The 25,695-nt window shown below is 34.7% G+C and overlaps 1 protein-coding gene and 1 long non-coding RNA gene across 2 annotated transcripts; one reads left to right on the top strand and one right to left on the bottom strand.

Annotated features, from left to right (window-relative positions):
- The first annotated feature begins 9,332 nt into the window (after positions 1-9,332).
- On the top strand, positions 9,333-14,690 carry LOC134474433 (uncharacterized). The gene is made up of 2 exons (XR_010045310.1): positions 9,333-9,571; positions 9,922-14,690. It is a non-coding gene; the product is annotated as an uncharacterized LOC134474433 (long non-coding RNA).
- On the bottom strand, positions 13,659-25,609 carry Pdk4 (pyruvate dehydrogenase kinase 4). Its single transcript, XM_003475111.5, has 11 exons — positions 25,279-25,609; positions 24,148-24,289; positions 23,237-23,308; positions 22,343-22,527; positions 22,089-22,175; positions 21,532-21,609; positions 19,592-19,668; positions 17,629-17,727; positions 17,340-17,450; positions 16,925-17,038; positions 13,659-15,874 (listed from the first exon to the last, which is right to left on the bottom strand). Exons 1-11 carry the CDS (start codon positions 25,406-25,408, stop codon positions 15,731-15,733), a joined length of 1,239 nt encoding a protein of 412 aa, XP_003475159.1. The 5' UTR covers positions 25,409-25,609; the 3' UTR covers positions 13,659-15,730.
- Between the last annotated feature and the right edge of the window lie 86 nt (positions 25,610-25,695).

Below are 25,695 nucleotides of genomic sequence, written 5' to 3'. Positions count from 1 at the left end.
TAATAGGGAATTAAGGATGATTACTGTACTATATCCTATTTTTGGGATAGCTGTCTGTGCCCTCAGATCTAGTGCAAGTAGACAAACTGAGACAGAATATAGTCTATCTAAACAAAGTGATGTGAGTAATGTGGGTTTTGAATCTTGATACATTATTAAAAATATTCTCTGCCATCTTTTTTAAGACCATTCCTCGTCTTTCATTCTCACAGCGTGCACTGTGCATTTTTGGATCCCACCAACTCCCTCAGTTTTTACATTGAGGGGGCAATCTGCTATTTACCTAAGTGGTTATGAACCTTCTCCTGGACTTGATCTCAAGTTGTATTCCTTTACCTACAAAACCTGTCTTTCCAACCTATCTGCAGGTGCTGGTCGAGTTGCCCCTATTACTCTCTGGTTCACTGTCACATAAAGCATTGTTTTCTCGTATGTGATTTTCGGTCTGTAAACCCTTTTTCAGGTTAATTATATTTCCTATATAGAGCATCTCAGTGTACTCTGCCTCCTGATCTACTCTGCCTGTGTTTCTTTTTTTTTTTTTTTTAGTGTATCAAGGCCATCTATATTAGAGATTATAGCCAACCTTCTCTGCCTCATTTCTGTTGTGCTATTTTTCTGTCACTAGTTGTCTGTCTTTCTCCTTCATTCCACTTTCTGTTTCATTCATTGAGGCCTCTTTGCCATTGTTCCTGAAATCCTGGTACTTTTTTCTCTCTTTAGAATGTCCTTCAGTATTTTCTATAAGGTTGGATTGGTTGTTGCAAATTCCCCCAGTTCTTTGTCTTGGAAGCATCTTGTTTGTCCATTAATTTCTAGAGACAGTTTTCAGGGTTCATCAATCTGGGCTGGAGGTTATTTTCTTTCAGGGCTTGGAATACTTCGCTCTAAGCTCTTCTTGATTTGATTGTCTATCTCAAGAAGTCTGCTGTGATTTTGATGGGTTTTCCTTTATAGGTGATATGTTTCTTTTCTCTGACAGCTTTTAATATTCTGTTCTTATATTGAATTTCTGGGATCTGTATTATTATATGTCTGGGTATAGCTCTGTTTTTGGTTGTAGGTGGCTGGAGTTCTGTATGCCTCATACATCTGAATATCATTTCCTTTTCCTATGTTTGGAATGTTTTCCTTAATTATTTCTGTGACTAGGCTTTGTATTTCCTTTGTATTTACTCCTGCTTCTTCATTCATATTCTTTATTCTTAAATTATAGATCCTCTTGTCATCTTCTAGCCTTTGTATTGTTACTACCTCTTTCCTTGTTATTTTTAAGAGATTTTTCCTTTCCTGATCCCACATTGCAAACCTGTCCTGCAGTTTGCATAATCTATCCTTAGTTTCTTTCAAGTAGTTCTGCCAGCTTTCAATGGAATTTTTAATTTCCTGGTAATTGCTTTGAATCTGCTTCACATATTTTATGTTTTCTTTATATTCTTCATCAAATGATTCTCTCCTTTTTTTGTGTTCCTCCATGCTTCTGTCTGTGTCTTCTTGAGAAGTGCTTAGCATTTCTTTTATTAATCTACTTATATCTTGCTTTACTTGATTAAATATTTCACTTTTGAGCTCATCTATGAGGTCCTGAAGGTATTTGTTTATGTTCACTGATGCTGTGTCTGATATTGCATGTTTGCTGCCCTCAGTCTCTTTTATTTACCTCTCCTGGATCAGTGCTTCCAGGGCTGGGGACTGGGGACTGGGGACTTTTTCTTGTTTCTTTCTCTTGTCATGTTTTTGGTTTCTTCCAAACAGGTGTATAGAGGAAGTCCCATTCCCTTTCCTTGTTGGTTATGGTTCTTCAGAAGCACGCTGGCTAGGGATTTATGCCCTTTCCAGTTTGCTATTGGACACTGAAGTACAAACAGAGGTGACGTATGCTGGCCCCTTCCCTCCAGGTCAGTCAACCTAAGGGAGCCTTCATTGCATTAGTATGCGCCATGTGTAAGGAATTGGTTTGGGGCAACTTATTGGGTCCTGGCCAGAGGCATGACCCAGGCCAAGCATATCTCACCCAGTCTGGTCTGGGAAGGGAACAACTGACTGAAGTCACTGCTCTTCCTTGTTCCTGCCTGTCCTGCCCCATTTCAACATGTCATCCAGTTGGTCGCCCCTTTCCCGTGGGAGGATATTATCCCAGCACTTACTGCGGGTAATGCAGGCCCCTTGCCAGCTCAGTTCTCCATTGAGCTCGCCAGTCTCTGACTTCAGTATGACTGCAGTTCCAGTGAGTTGCAGTGGTGGGAGTTTGGTCAGCTAGGTCGAAGCCTCAGGAGTTTGGGCAGCTTGGAGAATCACAGCCACGCGAGTTTGGGCACTACAGTGTGAGGACTGTGGTGAGGGCACCATGGCTGCTAATCTTAGCTGCTCCAATGGTAGCCTTGAGACTGCATGTTTGACCAGTTCTTTTCTCTTTAGTTTCTTCCTGGGTCAAGAGGATCTATCTCCCTCTGTCCAGACCTCCCCACAATGTTTTATTCTGGCATCTGAGTTGTCTGTCTCAGGGAGCCTCTGTATTCTATTGCTTATCTACCCACCATCTTTAGCTCCTCCAAGACTTCTGGTCTTAAATGCAAACTTATCTAAGTGCTGAATGGAATAAAGAGTGGTTCTGAATTTGTTTCAAGGATTTTATGTCAGTATAAGAAATTTAAAGTTACAATAGAAATGTTTTTCTTTTCAATATATACTAACAGAAAAATCACTTAGCTATGTGAAAGAAGCCACAGTGAAATTTGTAGCAACTATTATTTAAAGTGGTCTTTACTCACATTCAAGGGACAAATTTTGATTTTTCTGTTGTAAATCAAAGATAATTATCTGCAAGAATCTCAACCCATAATAACTTTCATATTGAGTGTGGTGATATAATCAAAAAGATGTGGCTTCTTTCCTAGATTCTTGCTATTTCAAGTGTCAGATATGTTGGAATCACCTGAGAAGTTTGTACAAATACGGGCTCAGGTCACAGCCACATGTGTCTTTGCCATGCATACAGTTTTCCTTGTTTTTAGCTAAGGGTGACAGTATAACAGATCTGACCAAAAAAGCTTACAGAATTATTTTGTCTTTAATGAAAGGAACAGAGACAAAAAAAGTAGCTTATTGGCCTATCTGATTCCTCTTTTCAAACTAAACACAGAGAGAATTCTTGACACCACAAAGGGGGAAAATAAGAACAAAAAAAATAAGAACAAAAAAATCACATTTTGTGAGAATTGAAGAGGAAAAACAGAAAGAGCCAATTCCTAATGATGTTGACTCACCACTAGGATTCTAGACTCTTTCTCCACAACTCAGATTTTGTGAAAACAGCACAAAGAAGGGGCTGGAGATTTAGCTCAGTGGCATAAGTGCTTGCCTGGCAAGTGCAAGGTCATGAGTTTGATCCCCAGTACCACCAAAAGAAAAACAAAAACAAAGAAAAAAAGTAAGAGAATAAAATTATCCTGTCTACTTGTTCAATAGATTGCTAAGTACTTTGTTGTTTGTTGCTGCTATGAATAAGAAAGACTTATATAGCCAGGACATGATCCTGTCAATTCTACGGTTTTGGCATCCAAACTATTTAAGTCACAAGGCAGTGTAGTGTGGCAGAGGACCTGGTTTCTGAGAGTGGCTTCTATACATCTGAGCAATGCAAAATGTTGAGCCTTGCTTTATGGAACTTTGGCTCCTCTATTTACAGTCATTGTTACTCCTAATTCTTTTCAGGAGAATAGAGCTAAACTCTGAGGATTTTCCTTCAGTAAAATATGGGCTTTCCTAAAACTTTATCAAGTGTTAATTGTTTTCCTTGATTGTAGTTGTTTTCTATGCATAAGTTTAATCACAGTATTTTCCTATCAGAAGACTTTTGAAGCAGCTAATTTTTTTTCTCTTTGGGGGATAAAAAAAAAAACTAAAGCTTTAACAAGATTTTCTTTCAAATCACATGCCTTCTTTTTCAAGACAAACAAAATCCTATGCTGAATTAAAACATGTTTCCTGAAATCATGTTTTAAATACAAGATTTTTAAAACACACAGCATGTAGATTCCAAAAAGAAAATGCAAATACTATTTTAAAGCTACATTTATAAAGTTTATTTTATATTATTTTATTTTATAACTGGAATTGTATTTTATTTATTTATTATTGTATTTTATTTTATAACTGGAATTTTCCTAAACTGCTGCTTCCTCTTCATATAACATGTTTGAGTTTCATCTAAACTCAAATCAGACCATCACATTCTTAGCAAAACCCTTCTAGGAAATGCAATATTATTTCTTAATCATCTTCTCCAACATGTAATTTACTGTACAAATTCTTTTGATTCTCTTGAAACCATGATTCTAAACAAAAGTATCTACTGAATAGGAAATAGCTTAGGTGTTTTATTGTAATGCAAATGTGCTAATTTTTGTATTATCTTTGTTAGGGAGAGAAACTGCAGGATAAAATAATCCTTAAGATAAGGCTATGACTGTTGGAGAAAAAGTTTATTCCACCATATTCATAAATAACCCTACTTGCTCTCATCCTAAAACTTTTAGCTTTCAAATTTTAGGCATTAGAATTCTTGGAGAAGGATCTTTCATGGATTTCTCCATGTCAAAATTTAAATCACCAAACTGGAAATGAACTTTTAAGACGTCAAGTGAAAGTAACTGCTATGCATTCCACTGTACAATTTCCATATAGAAGCTAAAATCCTTATACACTAAGCTCCTCAGATTACAAAAGGGTAGCTGTTCTGCAACACTCCTCTAAAAAAGGTAAGTATTTTACTTATCACATGAACATTACCTTGAGAGGAAGGGAAAAAAATAGCATATTGAGAGTTCTTCAAATTAGCTTTACAGAGAAATTTTGAAAATGTTTTGACTTGCAAAGCTTTTACAGAGCTTTGCAAGCTCTGTAAATCTGCTTTGTCTCCTCCCCATATTATTGTATACACAATTGTAGCTCTGATTTTCATAGAACCCTGTTTTGATCTTTTAGCTCCTTGGTCAAAATCAATAATGGTTCCTCACTGTGTGTCACATCATGTATACCCTTTCAAAGACCCTTGATAATGGATAAAAAAGACATGGTACTTTTATACAATGAAATACTACTCAGCTATAAAGAATGATCACATTGAGATATTTATAAGTAAGTGGATGCAACTTGAGACCATACTCATAAGTGAAATAAATCAAACTCACATGTGCAGATACTGTATTGTCTCCCTAGTGTAAGAAGTGGTAAGAGTATCTAAGATACAAAATCCTCAATAAATACAGTGAAAGGGTTAAGAATCTTCTCAAAGGGGAAAATAGTATCTCAGGGAAAAGGAGGTAAAAGAAAAAGGAAGGGAAAAGAAAAAATATCTAAATTTGTATAAACACACTTAAGATAGCTAAGATGATTGTGCTACAAATTCTCTAAGTTTGTAGAACAAAGCAGTTAATTTTCATAGGACTGGACCAATTTTGCATATTTGTGTCAGGTGACCTAAGGAACTGTTGAAGATCACTTTGTATAATATCAACCTTAGTCCTGTCCCTACCACTGTGTTTTGAAAGCCTGTATCATTGTTTTAGGCCCTTTGCTATTGTTAATTTTTGTTTCTTATTTTTCTATCAATCTGTTTTGTTTTATTTTGTTGTTTGCTCTAATGCAGAAAGGATAGGTATACATGTAGAGGCCTAGAGGCCTAGAACTTCTCCTAAACAGTTTATGAGAATTAATTACACTATGTGTGATGAAATGAACAGCTATTTTGAAGAAAAACAGACATTATGGTATCTATTGCTGATTGTTTCATCATGCGGTGAAATCCAATAATGCTTCTATTTTTTTTGTTCAGTGTTTTTAGTCTGTTTTGTATTGTTTAATTTCAACATACATGAAGTTATGGGCAGCTATTTTGAAAAGAATAAGAGACATTATGGCAGCCTTTTTAAATTTTCATGTTTTCTGGCTTCGAAAGCCTGTTGTGCCTTCATTACCCTGTTCTGATCAGTTTTATACTGTATTGTTTTATATGAATTTTGTGTGTGTGAAGATATAGACAACCATTTAGAAGAAAACAAGAGACATTATGGTAGCCACTGTAGATCTCCTGTTATGTTTTGAAATCGGTGTCACTTACATTGTTTTCTTCTGACCTGCTTTGTTCTGTTTTGTTCTGTTTAGTTTTACCTTTTTAAAAAATAAAATAAGATTTATAAAAAAATCAAAGGCCCTTGATAGTCAGCACCCTTCCTGCCTATGTGTTATTTCATATTTCCACATGATAAACTTTGTTATTGCCTTACTACCTTTCTCTCTCCTTATCAGCTCCAAAACATACGGATTTATGTATAAACACACACACACAAACACACATGCAACCATGAATGCGCATGCATTTCATATATATTCTGGCTCAGGAATGTTTCTTAATTAGTCTGTAGATACACTAGTCTTAGGTATAGTCTTAACTAGTTTATAGATACACTAAAACTTCTTTACCTATTTACCAGTTGAACGCTTATTTTAGTTGATTCTTGTTTTGAGAGCTTATAGGAAAAAACTTATAAACATTCACATATGATATTTTTATAGCTACATTACATGTTCTTCTCTTGGAAGTCTAGGAAGGCTGGAACATATGATGGATATATATTTGAGTTTTTAAGCAATTCTCAAATAATTTTTCTCAAGTGGATATAAATTCCTACTAATAGTATATGAAGACTCCAGTGGCCCTACATTCTTGCCAACATGAAGCATAGTCAGTCTTCTAAATATTAGTCATTTAAATATGGATTTAGTTGTATCTCATATATTTTAATTTGCACTTTCCCAGTGACTAATGATTGACTACATTTTCATGAGAGTATTTGCCATTCCTACATCTTCATTGACCAACTATCAAATCAAAAGTTAACAAATATAAAAATATTTCTTCCAGTCTATGAATCACCTTTTTATTTTTTAATAGTTTAAAGGAACAGAATTTTATAATTTTGATTGGGCCCAACTTACCATTTTTATATGGTTTTGTCTAAAACCATATATGGTTTATATGGCATATCTAAGAAATCTTTCCTAACGTAAGGCTGCAAACATTTTTCTTCTCTGTTTTCTCCTATAAATTTTATCATTTATGGTTTTCATTTAGGTCTTTTGTCCATTTTGAGTTAATTTAGGTATCTTTTGTGATGAAGTTCCTGTTTTACAGGTGGATATACAATTGTACGATCTCACCAGTTGAAAAAACTTATAATTCCTCAATTGAATTGCTTTTTCACTTTTATCAGCTGTTTATATACGTGTGCGTTTATTTCTGAGCTCTCTATTCTCACCAATTGATTTTTTTCTTTTCTTTCTTTCTGTCATTATATCTGAATCACACACTTCAGAGTATTATAGCTTTAGAGTTAGCCTTGGAGACAAATACTTTTAGTCTAGTGTGCTTTGGCTACTTGGGATCTCTTACATTTCCATAAGGATTGTAGAATGACATTGTCAGTTTTCACTAAAAGCCTACTGAAATTTGATTAAGATTGTATCGAATCTGAAGAGCAATCTGAAAAGAACTGATTCATTAAAAATAGTTGTTCGGTTTACAAACATGATATAACTCTTCTATTTGTATCATCTTCATTGTCTCTCAGCAATGTTTTCTTAGGTTTGTAAGGTGCAAAACTCATATATCTTTCGTTAATTTTATCCAGATACATGGCTTGTCTTTTTTCATCTCTTAACAATGTCTTTCCCAGAGTAAAAGTTTTAAATTTAATAAAGTTGTAGTTATCAGTTCTGTTCTTTCATGACTTACATTTCTGGAATAAAAAGTGTTATATTTGTTACTTTTTTAATGGGGTAAAATTTAATATTGTAATAATCATGTAATAATTATATTGATCAAGGTATAATTATTTTTATGTGTGTTACTTAATCTGTCTTTGTTCATTGCATGCTAACTAGCATGAAGGTAGATACTAAGTCTGTTTTGATTATCATTTTGTCCCAGGGCTTGACTTGGTGTTCAACATTTGGTAGATATCTAATCAATATTAAGTAAATATCCTCTTAAACAGTAGAGGATTAATGATTTTCCTATCGAGTAGATTTGATGTCTCAATTATTCTGTTCAAAACACTTGGAACTTGCCTCTTTTTATTCATTTTACCTGCCAGGAAACTTCACAACCACAATCCATGCTTTCTTTCTTTGCATTAGACCAGGAATCAGCAAATCAGAGCTTTGTGAGGGAGCTAAAAATACTTTTTACTTTTTAAAATGTTGTTAAAGTGCAAAGAAAAATATGTGAAAGGAACCATACATACATAGCCCACAAAGCCTCAAATATTTTTCATCTGATTTTATATAGAAAAATAATATTTTGCTAACTTTGAATCCAGGCTATTGAGCATTTATGAGAAACAAAAAAGCACATAACTGAGCAATTGGTCCATAGCCTATTTCCCTCATGCCACTGAACATACTATATATTATATTATATTATATTATATTATATTATATTATATTATATTATATAGCAGCTCACCTTTTTTCTCTTTGCCATTACTTCAAAATCACATTTGCCCTCAAAACTCTGATCTTCTAAGCATCTTAGCCAAGAATATAATCTACTGCACTGGGTGTGGTTTTCTGCAGTGCTTGAGAATCTGTTCCTTCCTGGAACAAGGGAAAATTCCTCACGTTCTGGATCTTTCTTTACTGCTGTAGGAGACAAATGTTTTTGCTCTTCTACCAAGCTGTCCTTCATGGAAACATTTCTACACTACTTTGTAATTATTCTCCCAGGTTTATAGGGTTTCCATTGGAATGGCTGCTACTGTACTCTCATGCCTACAGGCCCACTCATAGGCAAATGCCTGAGCCTTAAACAACCAGACAATCTGTTCTCAGAACTAGTTAGAAGATCAAAATATGCCATCCCTCAACAAAGCACTTTGGCGTGATGAGCATTTCGAACTTAAAGATATTTCTGATTCAACTAATAAAAGAAACCCTCCCTTGGAGTTTCTCTTTCCTGATGAAAAGAAGAAATTTTGGGAAATGAGAATTGTCATAAATCCTGTCTCTGTGGGAAATTTCATGGCCATGAGGACAGAAATTTGATGCTGTGATGGACCTGCATACCCAAGTCTTACTTAGTTTCACCATATATATTTTTGGAAACATAAAACTTTTAAAGTTGTCTTGTCTTTTGCCTATAAATTGATTGTGTTTTTCAGTGAAACAATAAAAGCTCAAGTTTTAAGAACTCCTTTGAGTGATTTATTGAGTTTCTCATTGTGATATAGACAGCATGATTTTAGTACATTCTGTTTTTTTTTTTTTTTTTTTTGTCTTGTCAATGTGTCTTCTGTCAGTGTAATCTGCATGACCCTTGCCAGTGAACCTTAGACAGTTCCTGAATTGGCATAACCTAGATTGGTTGATTCCAAAAAATGCAACCGATCAAACCTTGACCTAATCGCCATCCTGGGGAAAGAAGTGGTGTTTTCCTTTGGAGGGACCTCTCTCAAGAGCAAAGACTGGAAGAAGCGAAGAGGATGTGTATTTACATGCTATCGTCTTTATGGTTAGTGCTTTTGGGGCAAGTTTTACTAGGACCTGGATTTAAAGGCAAACCTGGAAGCTTAAAAGATACCTGAATAAGCAGTAAGAGGCTTGTCTCCCTGGAGACACTGGGTTTGTATTTCAAGAGTGTTGAGAATCCTAGGAATAGAAATGTTCCAGGGATTGTAAATTTGGAGAGGCTTATCTTTTATCCCCTCTAGAGATACTTATTTACATTTCAAAGTAAATGAATGAAGGACTCTTCTTTTTCTTTCCAAGGAAGAGTTTGTATACATTAGAAAGCAAAAGTTTCTCTCTCTGTCTCAGGAGAAGTTGAACCAGTTTTCTTATCCTATACAATCTCCCTTTCAGGATCTCTTAATCCTTTGTCTACAGTACTGACTACATCAAGTATAAGGTGACATGTGATCTCACTCTGTCACTATAGAGAAGGGAAAAGGATTGAGGCAAGGAGAACTGATGCGATTATTACTGTAAGTACAATTGTTTGTCCTTATCTCAGATACCTTGTATCTACTCTCAGATCATATGAATAAATGCAGTTATTAAGACAGGACAATATTTATAAGATATTCTATGTTGATGAATAAACTACAGCATCCACTGGCGTAGAAAGCTTTGTAGTTTATTATGGCTTTCCCAGTATATGGTAGGTTCCATGCAGTGCTTATGACATGTTTATTGATTACTTGTTGTGCAAGTAACTGAATTGCCTCAGTGCCTGATGAATTGCTAAGGCCGTTCAGTAGAGCATAAGGGCTGGTATAATAATTCCAAGTGTCTGGTAACACAGAAAGTAGGTGGGATTTTCCTGTAACAGTCTCCTGAAAAACTCTGACAATCTCCAGATGGTGGGACTAGCACAATTATGATGAATTCGGTGTCACTGTGCCTCTCTGCTGCGGACTACTGAGTGCCTTGATTCCCCATCCCAGCTCTGCTTGGATAGATGCAGCTCACTTTGTTTCTTTGTGGCTCAGTTTCCTATCAGGAACATTCTCACATTAGTCACAGAGAATATGAGAATGAAAGGAGTCCATTCATAAAAGAGGGTTCATATAGTAAAATGAGTTAATGAATATATTTAAAAATACCCAACATCAAATGAATTCTATAGGATTTTAACTTGTTTTTTAATTTTAAATGAGTTCAGAGACAGAAAAAAGGTCCAGTGAAACCAATGTCTATTCTAATATTCTAATGAAAGAGATATTTATGACAGATACAATTAAAAATCAAACCAATTATACTGCCTTTGGTTAACAAATTGTTTCTTCAAGTTCAGTAACAAGTTCCACCCTTAAATAATTTTACTCCAGTTGATGGTAAATGGACATCCTAACTGGAGCTCTTTGGATTGAAAAAATGTCAGAATAACATCTGACTCTGCATAGGATGCAAGATAAGATTTTAATTACAGATATGGTTAACCTTACCCTCTTTGAGATGTAAAACAAATAGGTGGGACTGATAATCATATTACGGAGCTTTTGTTCGATCATAGAGCAGAATGGTTTGTAGGGTCACTTTTTTGAATGTCATTCTAAATACTTTAATTCTATAACCTGAACAGCCATTTCGAAGATGACAATCCGTAACTTATCAACTGGCAATTTCTTACCTTTTGTTTGTCTGTAATTTTGTATTATTTCTACCCTTTTTTTTTTATCTCCATGTATTTTTTTTCTTTTCGTTTCCTTTTCTTTAAATAAAAAAAAAAAAAGATTTTAATTACAAAGAACCATTGCCAGACAATTTAAGAAAAAGAAATAAGAAGACATTTTCTACTGACCAACAAACAGCCAGTGTACTATTTTCAAAAGCTTTTAAAAGCCCATGTTTTGTGCATGTTTTTATTGTCATTTGGAGATCTGCTTTCACACTATGAATCATGATGTTTAGAAGAGGAAGACAACTAACTAGGGAACAACTGAAGCCTAATTGATATGCTCACAGCTTAAGCCTCTTTTCTTGCGTTTGACAGTCATGGAAAGTGGGTTATCAGGCCAGTGTCTTTGTGACTAATTATGATGTGCAGTATTGGCTACCACTGGTATTCAGGAAGGTTCACTCCCATACAGAGGGATCTAAAAATGTTAACAGAAAGCATTAGGTAACACATGGCGCCACTACCCACCCAGCTTTTGGTTGGGTGGCATTACTAAAGAGGCCAACGTCCTGGCCTGATCCTTGACTGGCCAGGTTTCAACAGTTTCAGATCACAGACTATTCTTTGACCTCTGAATGAAACTTCAGGACCTTAATGAGGCAATAGGAAAATTAGAGTAAAGTTTTTATTATCATGAGTGCATTACATGCTCACACTTTATGACCTCATATCTGTATGACTTGTCATGTATTTATGTCTTGCTTCTTTAAATTTTTAGTAATCCTCTAAATTTTTGTGGTAAAAGATCTAGTATTAAGACTGAAATATAAGGCCCAATTTAGTCATGCATTTGTACTACAGCTGCGATCCATCTGAAAATCAATGTGGATCCTTCAATGATTGACAAGAAGAGTTAAGTCATTAAAAACATTAAGATGAGTGGTTTTGGTTTTAGATCAATAGAATATTCTGTTCATTTAAGACTTGTTTCATTGTTTTTCTCTGTTTTCCTTGTTCATCAAAATATATTAACCATGAAATATTTTTTAAAATATACATTAAAAGGTCTAATGGCATTTGCTTTATCTTGGTAGATATAACTCACTAATAAAGACAAATTGGATTACTACATTTTATAATGATTTATAACATTTAAATATTAGGCTTAGGAATTATGTGAAAAGTGTTGTGATGATCCTGATCATGTGAGAATTTATAAGAGGTGGAGGTGCCCAGTGTTTAAAAGATAACATACTGGATTCAGGTCAATAATGGAAAACAGATATTGTAAGGCTGGTAATGTGGGTTGGATTGTAAAAAGCTACAAATATCATCCTCTTAAGTTTGGGAAGCCAGTAAAGGATTTCAAATTTGGAAGTGATATTATGAAAAGTCTGTTTTTGAAGAATTAATCTGGTAGTTACTATTAAGATAGAATGAAGAGAGGTTAGAATTGTGGTATTCATAAGCAATTACTTGTAATATAGATTCAAAGACTTTAGAAGTCAGGAGTGCTTCTTCATACAGTAAGACTTCATTTAATTAGGAGAGAGAATTTTGGACTTTAGAGAAAATTATCTAGAATTCAGTATAAGATTTTTGTTTTTTTTAATTTATTACTTTGTTAATATTAAGAAGAAAAGATAAAACAAATTTTCACAACAAAATAATGAAAAAGTAACAACTGTTGATAAATTACACATTATCTTTAGTCACTCAAGTACAAAATATGGGCATAAAAATTTCTTCAATCAATATTAGCACAACCTTTCCTATTCAGTGAACTAAGTGACACTAATGGTATAACTAACTTGCAATTTGATGCTTGTAGAGTTTGGTGTTTCACTGACCTTGCAGGTCTAGGGCCAGTGATCTGATCATTTATTCAGAGGATAACGATACACAGTATGGCATCTAGAGAAGATCTTCTGAATGTGGTAGCCATTGTTAATTCTCTATTATCTTGTTTTGAAACCCTGTGTCATTTTCATTGTTTTGTCAGGTTGAGTTTTGCTCTGTTTGATTTTGTTATATCCAATGACATGAGCAGCTATTTCAAAATAGCAAGATACATTATGGTAGCCATTTTGGATTTACTGTTGTCTTGTTTTGAAGTCCTTTATTGCATTCATTGTTTTGTTTTGATTGGTTTATCTTGTTCTGTTTGGTTTTCACTATGTCTGCAGGTATCTGCAGCTATTTTGAAGACAATAAGAGGCATCAGGTAACTACTGTTGATTTTGTATTGTTTTGAAGTCCTGTATCACTTACACTAGTTTGTTTTGATTGGTTTTATTCAGTTTTGTTTCCTTTGATCTTATACTCTTTAAAATAAAAGAAAAATAAGATAGTTGCTTCAATAGTTTTATAAGGCTATGCAAATTTTATAGATTAATTAATATTGAATGTGCCACCAGGAAATTCTTTAACTTATTATTCATTGTACTTCAAGATAAGTGAAGAATTGAAAGACCATGAGTTAATACTAAAAATATTTATTATAAAAATTATCTCATTTCTCTGTACATAACTGAAAGACAAGAACAGAAGTCATACATTAATAATTTAAGTGGGTCTGAGCACTTAGTAACCATTCATTAGAATTCAAAGGGTCTTTTATCTAGTCCACAAATACCAAAGTAGACATTTTGTTTATTTACATAGTTGATGAACATGAATTGCTAACTTTTCTTTTTTATTCACGATTTAATATTTTAAAGATAGTTTGCAGTGTTTAGGTCAATTAATTAACTGCTCTAAAACTTTGGTAACTACAAATATTTACATACAAAAATATTTTGCTCAAATTTCATTCAAAAACCAAAGCAAGAGACAAACAGCTTTGTGTAATCACCAAGTGCACAAGTCAAAGTCCCACCATCAAGAAAAGTCACTGTTGAGGACTTCTGAATATCTGAAATTCACAACAAAGGGTTGAGGTCTCTATTGCCACAACCAGAAGCACCATAACTCTAAGACCTAGCATCTAGGTCATCACAAAATTAAACACAGATGTTAAATTCAACATACAAACAAATGCTGAACAATGCAGAAAATTCTAAGTTTCTTCCTGTGTGTCAGTTTAGATGTAATTTGACACAGATGAACCCATTCTCTCATCATAAGTCTATTCTCTTATAAGTGTGGAAGCCATTAAAGGAAGGCATACTGCTTTGAAAGACACCAATCCATCCTCTTGTCCATGGTTCATTCATATAAATACAAATCAATCCTTGGAATAATTTGTGGGGGAGATAGATAGATGCCTGCCTTTTGATTTCCTCCTTTTCTCTTTCCCTTGTGTCTTTAAGTTCTTTATTCACTTCTTATCTGAGAACAATTTGGACACGAATAGTCTGAAGACCTGCATGGTCTACTTCAATTCTCCAAAGTACCATTTGCATGTCAGCTTTCATTCCTGACCTCTCAGCCTCAGCTATTCTCAGATGAAAGCATTGTGGGCATGAGAACTTTTTCTTCCCAGGCTATCTGACTTTTAAAAATGCTCAAAAATGTATATAATGTCTAATGCTCTTGGGCCGTATAACAGTTAAAACATGTTTAACAGCCATGTTAATGGTGGAGTGTATACAATATAATCAAATGTAGCAAAAATACAATTTTGAAAGTTTAAGGAATGGATGCCTTTGCATTTTCATCACTTCCCGTTACAGAACACTTCTAAACTCCACTACATTTAGGTATCAAATAGGAGAAATCTTTCCCTAACAATAGCTTTCCAACCTACTGTTTCATTTATGAGCAAAATAAGGTAAGGTGTAGCATTGCTATCACTCTGACAATCCTTTTCTCTCTCTAATCTCCGACTTCCTGAATTCAGTGTACCTTTAACAACTCACCCAAGACTGGGCACCTGGCAATAAGCATTGGTTTACTGCATGAAATATTAATAGAAAAAGCAGCATAATAAAGGAGCAGTAATGATCAGAAGAGGTCTTCTTCTGAGTTTTTACACAGGTCCAACGTCTTAGCTGAAACTGAATAAAACATTTTAACTCATTCTTCTTCTTTGAACTACAATGAACATTATTTTAGTCACTATCCTTTTCTCCCTAGAGCATATAAACATAGTATCTATGAAATGTATATTTACATACATTTCTAATTATGTAGTGTAAACTAAACTTCACCTTTTACATGGTAGGCAAATCCTGGTATCTTAACACTTGGTATTCATCAAGTACCAGTATTGATAACAATAGGATGTTCTAAAATTTCTTTCTATTGGAATTGCTAATAACTGCCTTCATTTTCATCCCCCTCTCCATTCCTATTGATAAGAGATGGAAAACAAGATCTGAGTACACTGAAGTCATTCTACATTACAGAACAAAGATCTGGCCCTTGTTTAACTCCCACAGTTCTGTCCTGTCTTCTCCTGGATCATGGAAACCAACACCATTTCTCACGGTATTAATGTTTCTGTTGCAGTGATCTGTTTCTGCAGAAACAAGACTTCACACACGAACATTTAAGAAGCAATTGCCCTAGACCCACTTTGATCCCATAGAGTGTCCTGAGTGTTGCTCTTCACATGGCCACTTTTTGGTTTGCCATATTTTTTGGTTCCTTGCTTGGGATACACCAGTCGTCAGCTTCAGAACTCATCTGGTAATGTTTGAAAGCTGACTTATTAAAGACGGGAAGCTTTTCTATGGACTCAGAGGACAAAGCCTAAAGAAAAAGGAAAAAATATCAGACCAAAGAAATTATGGGTGGCATAATTTGCACTTGAAATGATTATTTAAAATTTATTTAGAGGTAAGTATTTAGTATTCAAATACATTCATCTCATTCATTTTAGTAGTAAGAATCCAATAATATCTATAGTGGCTTAATTATTTCTACTCATGAGGAATTGAAATAATGCATATGTAATTACAATTTAGGGAATAGAATACATGTTCAGTATTTACAAATGACCTTTGGATATTGCTGATGATATAAAAGTGGACAGCAAAACTATTGTTTCCAAAGGAAAAAAATTCTGAATCTGTAATAAAATGAGAATGCTAATCTGATACTATTAATTTATTAAGGAGCTCTTTCCCATTGGTTTGAAGATTTTTGGCACCTTCAGAAAGGAATAATTAACTATTTCTGACAAAGTCCATTTGGCATTTAAGTCCCATGTGAAATGGAAACCTAGCAGTTTAATGTTTTAGTTGCTGTTATTGGTAAATATGTTTTCAGTTGAAATGGTTGGCAAATGATTAACAGAATCAGGACAGTTATCTTAACAAATAAACTGAGGTTTCATTCCAAACAGAAAGATACATTCACTGGGGTTTTAAAGTTCAAATAGCAAATGCCTGGCATCCTGCTGACAGTGTGAGCAACCAGATTACCTTTCCCTAGATTTCTAATAAGGTCATCTTAAGGTCTTGATTTCTGTTGTTTGTAGGATAGAATATTAGCATTTATTTTTCACAAGTTTCAGTAATATAAAAATACAGCTACTCTCTCGGATGGCAAGAGAAAGTTGCCATTAAAAAATTGACATGAGCATGTACTCAATCTAAAATTTTGGTATTCTTTTTGGGAAACAACTTTGCCTCATGTTAGTCAAGTGTATGGCATAGCTTTCTCCTTAGTAAATTACCATAATAAATGATTTGTGCTTATATATCCAAACAGAAAATATTGGTCATTTATTTGCCTTAATTCAGCTTAGGGAATTCCCACTGTGGACCAGGATTTTTTTAAATTGAATTCAAAGAATACCTTTAAGTAGATGATGGCATCTGTTCCATAGCCTGACAAAGAGTAGAGATTCAGATCTCCTTGAAAGTATTTGGCGTAGAGGCGAGAAATGGGCAAGCCATAACCAAAACCAGCCTAAAAGAGAAAATCGTATATTAGTATAGGAATGAATGTAGCCAGGGGACTATGAAATGTAGGAAAAAGTTATGAACCTCACTGGTACTTAAGTCTTAGAACCTAAATAAATATCTTCTACTTCCAATCAGGGACCCCTTGCAACATTGTTTTTCACCACGTTTTGATTGATTTATTATTCTTTCTCATGTCCCTCACATGTAATTTAACCAGATTGATTGTCTCATTTCATTTTAGTAATCCTTGATCAACATTTAGAACTAGGTAGCTGGGATTCATTGAGCCATATAATTGGTCTTACCAAAGGGGCATTCCGGGAATTATCCATCACAGGTGTTGGTGCTGTAGAGTATGTGTAACTGAAGAGGCGGTCAATAATCCTCAGGGGAACACCACCTCCTCGGTCAGAAATCTGATATAAACAAGTCATCAGAGCTATGCATTAAAAACAGTATGCATTTGTTCATATAAAGTCTTTCCTTCTTTATAAGTCATGCATGATTTTGATCCACTGTCCCAAATAGGGAGGCTTATTACTACAGACCTTTAAAATATTCTCTCAAGACAAAACCAAAGAAAAGAACAGTCACCTTAATTGTAAGGTCTTCTTTTCCCAAGACGACAATCACTTCAATTGGTGTAAGGGAAGGACAGCTTTCCTGGTGTTCAACTGTTGCCCTCATTGCATTCTAAGGAAAAAGAAAACCATAAGGAATTCAATGGCAGAAGAATGAGGTGCAATAAATAAGTATTTTTTATGCTTAAAGTAAGAGCTGCACAGAGGATAATTCAAAGTTTCTATTTTTTAAGTTAGTGGTAAAAGAGCTCTGTGAATAGCCATTTATGAATGTGTCATATTGTATGTATAATGAAAAATATTCATTTAGCATATAATATAGCTCCTGGGAGTAATGCCTAATGGAAAAACAATTCTGCTAGCTGTCAAATTCCTATTTGAAAGCTTAATTTAAATGTAGAAATTGGTTTTTATAGTCCATTTCCTAGCTTTCCTGTTTCTGTCTTTTCATTACGTTTTATATCCAAGCGCCAAAGACTATTACATAACAGATGAACAGTGAATCACTGAACCAATTTATTGGCTTTTAGAACATTTGCTGGAAACGCGTTGTTACTATTTAAAAGGACAGTCCATAATTCTAAATTAAATTTCGATCTCCCTTTGATTTTTATTTTAACTTTTACCAGGGATGGCAACTAACTCTATGAGTTGGATCATTCAACTTAAAATAAACCAAATCAATGGAAAAGCATTTTTGTCCTTTAGCACACAACCAACTAAAATGTGTTTTCAGCCTACTGGCTAAATGTCCTGCAGATAAATAAAGTGCTGGATTGTTTAACCCATTCTCATCTCTAATCACCATGTGGTATAGCATCTGCTTTCTGGTTCCTATATAATAGCTAAGTTTTAGTCATTATCTGAAGTGAAAAAAAAATGGATGATATTTACAGTTCAATCAACACGTCATTAGAATGTTATAAAACAGTAAATTTGAAGTTATGTGAGACTTAGAATTACATTATGCTTCTTTTTCATTATTTTTTTGTCTCCCTCTTCTCCCATTTAGGGACCCTGGGAAAATATCACAAAGCTTCAGATAGTTTTTGTTTTGTTTTGTTTTGGTTTTTGGTTTCAATTCAGTTTTGGTTTGATGTTAGAATCCACGAGAGGATTGATTTTTAGCACTGGGTTATCAGAGAGAAACATCAGAATTGTCTGAAATTTTGTCCGAAATGCAAATTCTCAGAATTATAGATTGTAAACTCTAAGACACAGCCCAAGCATAAGGTTTCAGTAAGCCCTCCAGGAGAAGGTAGTGCATACTTAAGTTTGAGAAGCATTGCCCTATAGCCTTGCTGGTGTGGAATTGAACCAGGATTTCCAGTTAGATCACTGGAAATTCAGATCTTAGGCCCCAGCACTGACCTAATGATTCAAATTTGGAATCGAACCAAGCTCCTAGGTGATTCTGTACATTAAAGTAGATCACTGAAGGAACTGACTGTTTTCTGAGCATATTCTAGACTCAGAATGTGGATGGATCCCTTATAGGAACTCTGAATTTGAGCCTTTGAGTTTTGAGCTGAAATAGCCTAAGGAGTCAGAGCTATAAGGCTTTATTCACTGATGCTGCTTTAAATTTAGATTCTTGAACAAACAATGGGAGCATCCTTTGCTTCTAAAGCATTGAGATGTCATGAAACATATTGTGCATTCTCAAACTTATGTTGGTATTAACATGAGGTGCGTGTACTTTTTTCTTTTTTTTTTTTTTAACTTTTTATTGGTACTAGGGATCGAACTCACAACCACCTGCTTGCAAGGCAGGTGCTTATGCCGCTGAGCTAAATCCCCAGCCTCTCGTGTACTTTTCCAAATATTGGCTGTGTAATTTCTTTGTTACATGCCCTAAAATAGTCTTAGAAGAAGATATTGAGGTTGTTGTCTAGAGATGAATGATGAAGGAAACAGAAATATAACTAATGAACTATTTTAAAGACAAAAATCACAGTTATTATACATTACCGTACCTTGAATAATTCAAAGAGCATATGATGAAGATGAGAAGGAACGTATACGATGTAAATTGGTTGGCCTGGAGATTTAACTAGAAAAATAAAATTTATTTAGAACTGAGAAACAAATATTTCACTAAAATAAATCTCCATATTTATTTAATTAATACCTTAGATATTAAACAGGGTTCAAATATTTCACATCCTTCCTACTCAAAAATTCTGTAAAATTTCTCTAGTAGTAGTAAACACTACTGGCTTATTTTTTAAATAGCCAGTATTCAGTTGCAACCTAGGGTTCTATGATAAAATTTTGCATTTCTAATGTACAAAGTTGAAGAAAGTGTAAAATAATGATACACATTGTATTATGTGGTTTATTTGTTTCTATTTTCAACATGCCTGTACTGGAGAATTTCAGAGTTAAATTTTTCGGTAGAAACCCTAGAACTGAGACTTTTAAAGTATGTTCTTTCAAACAGTGTAATTTGTTCACAGTACTTTTTTATTGTGACAAGAGCACTTTAAGATAAAAGAAAGAACGTTGCTTACATTATAACCTTGAAATTAATGCTAACTATAATTTTTTAATTTTCATGCATGGTAGAATAGTATATCTAAGGGGGTTTTTTTGGTATGCTTTAACTTCACAAAAACAAGCTAAAGAAAACAGAGGAAAAAAAAACCTCATGATATTGTATGAAAAGAAAAATAAAAGTATTATTCTTTGGTATCCTAGCCTTGGCAAAATTTGATTCAAAAACACAAGGCCTTAGACAATCCCCTCTGTGTTTTATCAGAGAGTTCCAGCAGTTTGTCTGCAAGAATTATGTAACAGTGCTGCTTATATTTAGAGATGTTTTTAAATCCTTGTATACCAAATTTAGTTAAGGATTCACCTACATTTGTTTGACCCCAATCTGTGAGTTAAACTACAATACTCCTAATTTGAGCAAGTTGATTTTAACTCTTACCACTGATAAAAATTGTTTCTATAAATATTACTTGGAAGAGATGTTTACTCTGAATCAAAACGAGAATGTTATTCTAATTTCTGTATATTGCTTTCCTTTGAGATACAACTACCCAGATACAGGATAGGATAAGATAAAAATAATGTCTTCCATTCATAACATAATCACTTCAGCTTGGGGAGACCTTGATAGAAACCCTAGAATTGAAACTTTTAAAATGTGTTCGTTTACACAGTGTAACTTGTTCATAGTACATTTTTTATTGTGATAAGTGCATTAAACTTGAGTTCTCCACTCTTAAATTTTAAATGCACAATTCAGTATTGTCAGTCATAGGTACCACACTGTTACAGTAGATCTCTAAAACTTATTTGCCTTGTATAACTGAAACTCTAGACCTGTTGAATAGCAAGTCTCCATTTCTCCTTCCCCTTAGCCCTTGGAAGTCACTATTTTACTTTTTGTGTGACTATTTTGGATGAATCATGTATGTGGAATCATGCACTACCTGTTATTCTGTGAGTAGCACATTTCTTATAATGCAATTTAAAATATTTTTGTTTCTAGGTGTTGCGAATAATCTCTTAGGAGGATATCTCCAGTGCTAAATGTTTATTTCTGAATTCCTTATCTTTCACATTGTATAATAAATAATCTTTTCTTGACTAAGATACTGGAACTTAGTTGCTTTTTTAATCCCGATTTATTTGTTCAAACTACTTTTAATGATCATCATTGGTAACTGAATATACACTACTGGAGCTTTCCAATTATAAAAATTATAGAGAAATGTGGCTTCAAATAGTACTTCAAAAAAGTACTAAAGATTTTGATTAGTGACTGGGTCAACTGTACAGTGAATAAATTTTAGGCAAGTTCAGAGAAGAAAGTATTTACAAAAGTATTATTTATAAAAAAATGACTACACTGGAGAAATAACAAGTTTCTTATAGATTAAAGTACATTTTACTCGTAGCTTACCATTCACTTGTGTGAGCTTCATTTCTGGAGATGTTAAATAGTACTGTTCACAGAGCATCTTCGAGCAGTCAAAGGCATCTGGAAAACAAAATATTTGGCAATAATAAATGACTTCATGACAATTACGGTTTTCAAATTATCATCCATGTGTACACTAACCTTAATCTAAACTATTTGCTAGAAGATAGGTTTATGTATACGGAAAATGTCTTTTTAATGCTTTATTGAAAAACCATATTTTGTTGATTGTAGCTCTAGTAAAAGCAGTATGTTCACTTCACAGATCAAATATAATATATAAAGATATGATATCTTAGCCATTTAAGTTTTATAATATTATAAATTAGTGTTTTTATTTCTAACTCTCAAAAGCAAAAGACACTGATGGCATATTTATAAAAATATAAATGGAGCCCTGTGAACATAAGTTCATTCAAAATCGCCTTCATATACATATATACATACATATATATGTATATGTATGTATATATATATATATATATATATATATTGCATTATACTGGATTTAAAAGGATCAACAGAAATCTAGAAATTACCTTGGACCACTGCTGCCACATCACAGTTTGGATCAATGCTTCCAATATGGGTTGGGTTTCCTGTCTTCTCATCACTAAATATAAGAACTGTTGAAAAATAAAAACAAAACATGACGTTACTAAAAATCAGGAAAATGACTGGAAGTACCACTGAGACAGAAATGTGACCCCTGGTAAGCTGGACATGTAGCTGTAGTGTGGATCCTAATCTACACTTGTGTCTATGTAATCAGGATCCCAATGAGATCACTTACTGTGCTGATTCATGAGCATCCGAGTAGAAATACGGTTCATGTAAAATCGATCCAAAAAGTACTGAAGATTTTGATTGGTGACTGGGTCAACTGTACAGGCATCTTTATATTCTATAATTCCTTGTGCCATTGTAGGGACTACATTATGGTGTCGATTTCGAACTTCGATGAGTGTATCTACAAAGCTAAGCCATTAGATTTGCAATTAGTGAAAGTTAGGTAAGTTTCATTTACTTTTTGTCTTTAGATTGTTTTCAATAAGGATTCTTCTAAACAAAGGAAATTATAAATGGTTCAGTGAGCTTTATTGGGGTTCTAACCAAGAATTCCCCTCCTACACTAGAGGAGGTAATTTCATAAATAGATATATTTTGTGTCTAGCTTACATGAAAACTTTCAGATCTATGGCTAGTGCATTTATTATAGCTGTTCATTCAGCGTTCTCTTAAAAAAAAAAAGTTAAAAATGACTCCTGAATACCACTGTGAAAAAGCCTTGAAAATTCTTGTTAGTTTTAGAAAAAAATCTTTTTGGGGATAGTTAGAAACTTCCAGTTACTCTGAAAGAAGATGTACAATCTACACTGACACTAAAACACTTAAAATTTTGAAATATAAATTTTCCTAAAAATTTCATTAGTCCTAAACTTATAGTAAAAGTGGAATTCCTTGCAGGATGTGGAGGATATTAAGTTATCTACATTTTTTATATTCAGCATCAGTTTTCAAGACCAAAAACACAATAAGCCAAAATTTGTCATCTGTAAGGGAATGGTAATTTATTACTCAGAGCTACAGCCCCTTTAATTTAGGGCTAAAACTTTTGGGCATACCCTTAGGAGTATGTCAGCAAATAGTCAAGGTTTTACATATTCATTCTAATGCTAGCACTTACTCTGATAAGGCTTTTTGGTCATCTGGATTTTTCTCATGGAATTCCACCAAGTCCATTAGGCTCTGGATATACCTGCAAAGCAGTAAGTGTACTTTGTTATAACATCAATAGATCCAAATGGCTGAAACCAAAAAGGTTCTACAGTTTGCGTGTATGTTTCTACCTCTGATTTTTTTTTTAAACGGGTGTGGAGTGCATATATTTCTTGACTCAGTGAACAAATAGTTGTGCAGCCAGTGGATTAGGGTGAGGTTCTTGTACAAGTCTGCTTCAGTTGAACATCCCAATTCCGTTCTCTGAAAACCTGTTCTTGTGGGTTATCTACTTTCTCTAAGCATCACTATCCTTCTTTGTAAAACGAGGTTATGATAACTGTCATTGAGTGCTAGCTGTGTACTAGGTACTATTTTAAATTGGTTTTTTATGGATCACCTCAGTTATACTCAAACATTCATTTGAGACTTATAATTTATTCTCCTCATTGAGAGAACTGAGGCAGAGAGAGTTTCCAGCACTTGTCAAAGAGTCCGCAACTAGTGGGTGGCAGAGGCACTTTGACTACTTCCTGACTAGGACTTGTCTGAATCTTTTCTAGGCATTGGATATCTTTTGCAATGTCAAACTCTTATTATGTAAAATACAAAATTAAAACTGCACATGTTCATTATTTTCCAAATCACTTCCAAAGATAAAATTATATTGTAAAGGAATCAATTTTTACAGGGTAAAATAATCTATTTCTAGCTTTACAACTCCCCTATTAATAACTTACACTGAGTAAATATTTTTTAAATCTTCTGAAAGTATTTACTGTGTAGACCATTTGTTTTCTGATTATGGAATTAACACAAGAAACCACACTCAAGTAACTGTTTTACAACTAGAAACTTCAAAAATGATTCACCACTTACCAGCTTTTAACCAACTGTACTGAAGAGGTATTCACTAATCGATCAGGGAGGATATCAATTTCCTTCAAGATATTGGCTAGCCTCACAGGCAATTCTTGTCTCAAAAATGCAAAAGAAGTCCTTTCACATGCATTGTGTGAACCTACAAATAAATGAGGTTTATTTAGTTTTCAGAAAGCAATGTATCTAAATGAAACATGCAGAATTCATTAACTATCAAATATTGAACATATACATATAGACAGTTATATGCCACCTTTGGCTGGGTTACTGTTTATAAATAATTCAAGCCATGCAGGCACTGTGCTGCTGAGTATACCCCTGGGCTAGGAGCAGGTATCTTTATAGGCTTTTTCTTTCTTCTTTTTTTATTTTAAAAGTGATAAATACATGACAATTTTTGTTTCCTGTTTTTGAGAAAGATTCACTCCCCCAAAGGCAGCTATCCCATAGTTCTTAGTATTTATTAAAAAAATGCAGAAGTCAGTGACCACCACAAAAGCACCAACATGAAGTCCTCTGATGCATTTTGAAGTGCAAGGGGAATGGGAAGAGAAGAAGTGGAGGTCATGTGGGTTCCACAGTAGCGGTAAACACTATCACTTTTAAACATTTGATGCTTTTTTTTTTTAAATTTTAAAAATAAGATCCCTCCAGCAAGTGTACAAATATTTTCAACAGTAATGCAAATATGTGGAAAATTATATCAGTAAAAAGACAATGAATACTGCTGAGAATTTGAGGCGATTTCCTCTATGGAGAGGTACATGGTGGTTAAGAGATAAAAATCTATTGATTTGAAGCTACTTTGTAATATCAGGAATCTTCTCTAAGAAATTCCACATCGTGAAGGAAGAGAGAAGGTTTCTAGTCTACTGTTAAAGAGTGAGTGAAAGTGAAATTTTTATGACTCCAAAATCCAGGCAAACAGAACAGAAAGAGTGAACTGAAGCCACCCAGTAGCAGCAGGGCTGCAGGCGGCCTTGGCCTGAACGCCCAACTTGTCAGAAAGCCGCCCCTGAAGCGCCGGGCTTGTTTTAGCTTGGAACCCAGACCTTCTAACTTGGGGTCCCAAAATCAGGGCAGAACCCCAGCCCCAGCGCCACCCGCCGGCTCTGCTTCCCCGCTCACCGAAGTCCAGCAGCTGCTTCATGGACAGCGGGGAGGGGCTGTAGCGCGAGAAGAGCTCGACCTCTCGGGGTACCAGGCTGGCGCTGCCCAGCGAGCCAGCGCTACGCATCATGAAGCGGGCCGCCTTCATTCTGACGCCCTTGGAACAGACCAGGAGCAGAATCGAGTCGAGACGGTGCGCGACAGGTGCACAGCAGCGCGGGGTTCAGGTGCTGTTGCGGAGGTGCCTTTGGTGGGTCGCAGGGCCAGGGACTGAGATTTGTGTGTCTCAGCACCCGCAGGGCGCAGCCTTTTATGTGCTCCCCTGTCCTTTCTCCCCAGCTCCAGCCCGGAGGCGTCACCCGGACTTGCAAACACGTCCAGTACTTGGGGCCGCGCCAGTGCCTTCGGAGAAAGAACTTTAGGCCCCGCCCCCCG

Source organism: Cavia porcellus, unplaced genomic scaffold, assembly GCF_034190915.1.
Source record: "Cavia porcellus strain 051 isolate PalLab524CR breed Dunkin Hartley unplaced genomic scaffold, mCavPor4.1 scaffold_2, whole genome shotgun sequence".
Lineage (NCBI taxonomy): Eukaryota > Metazoa > Chordata > Mammalia > Rodentia > Caviidae > Cavia > Cavia porcellus.
This window is presented reverse-complemented; position numbering and strand designations above follow the sequence as displayed.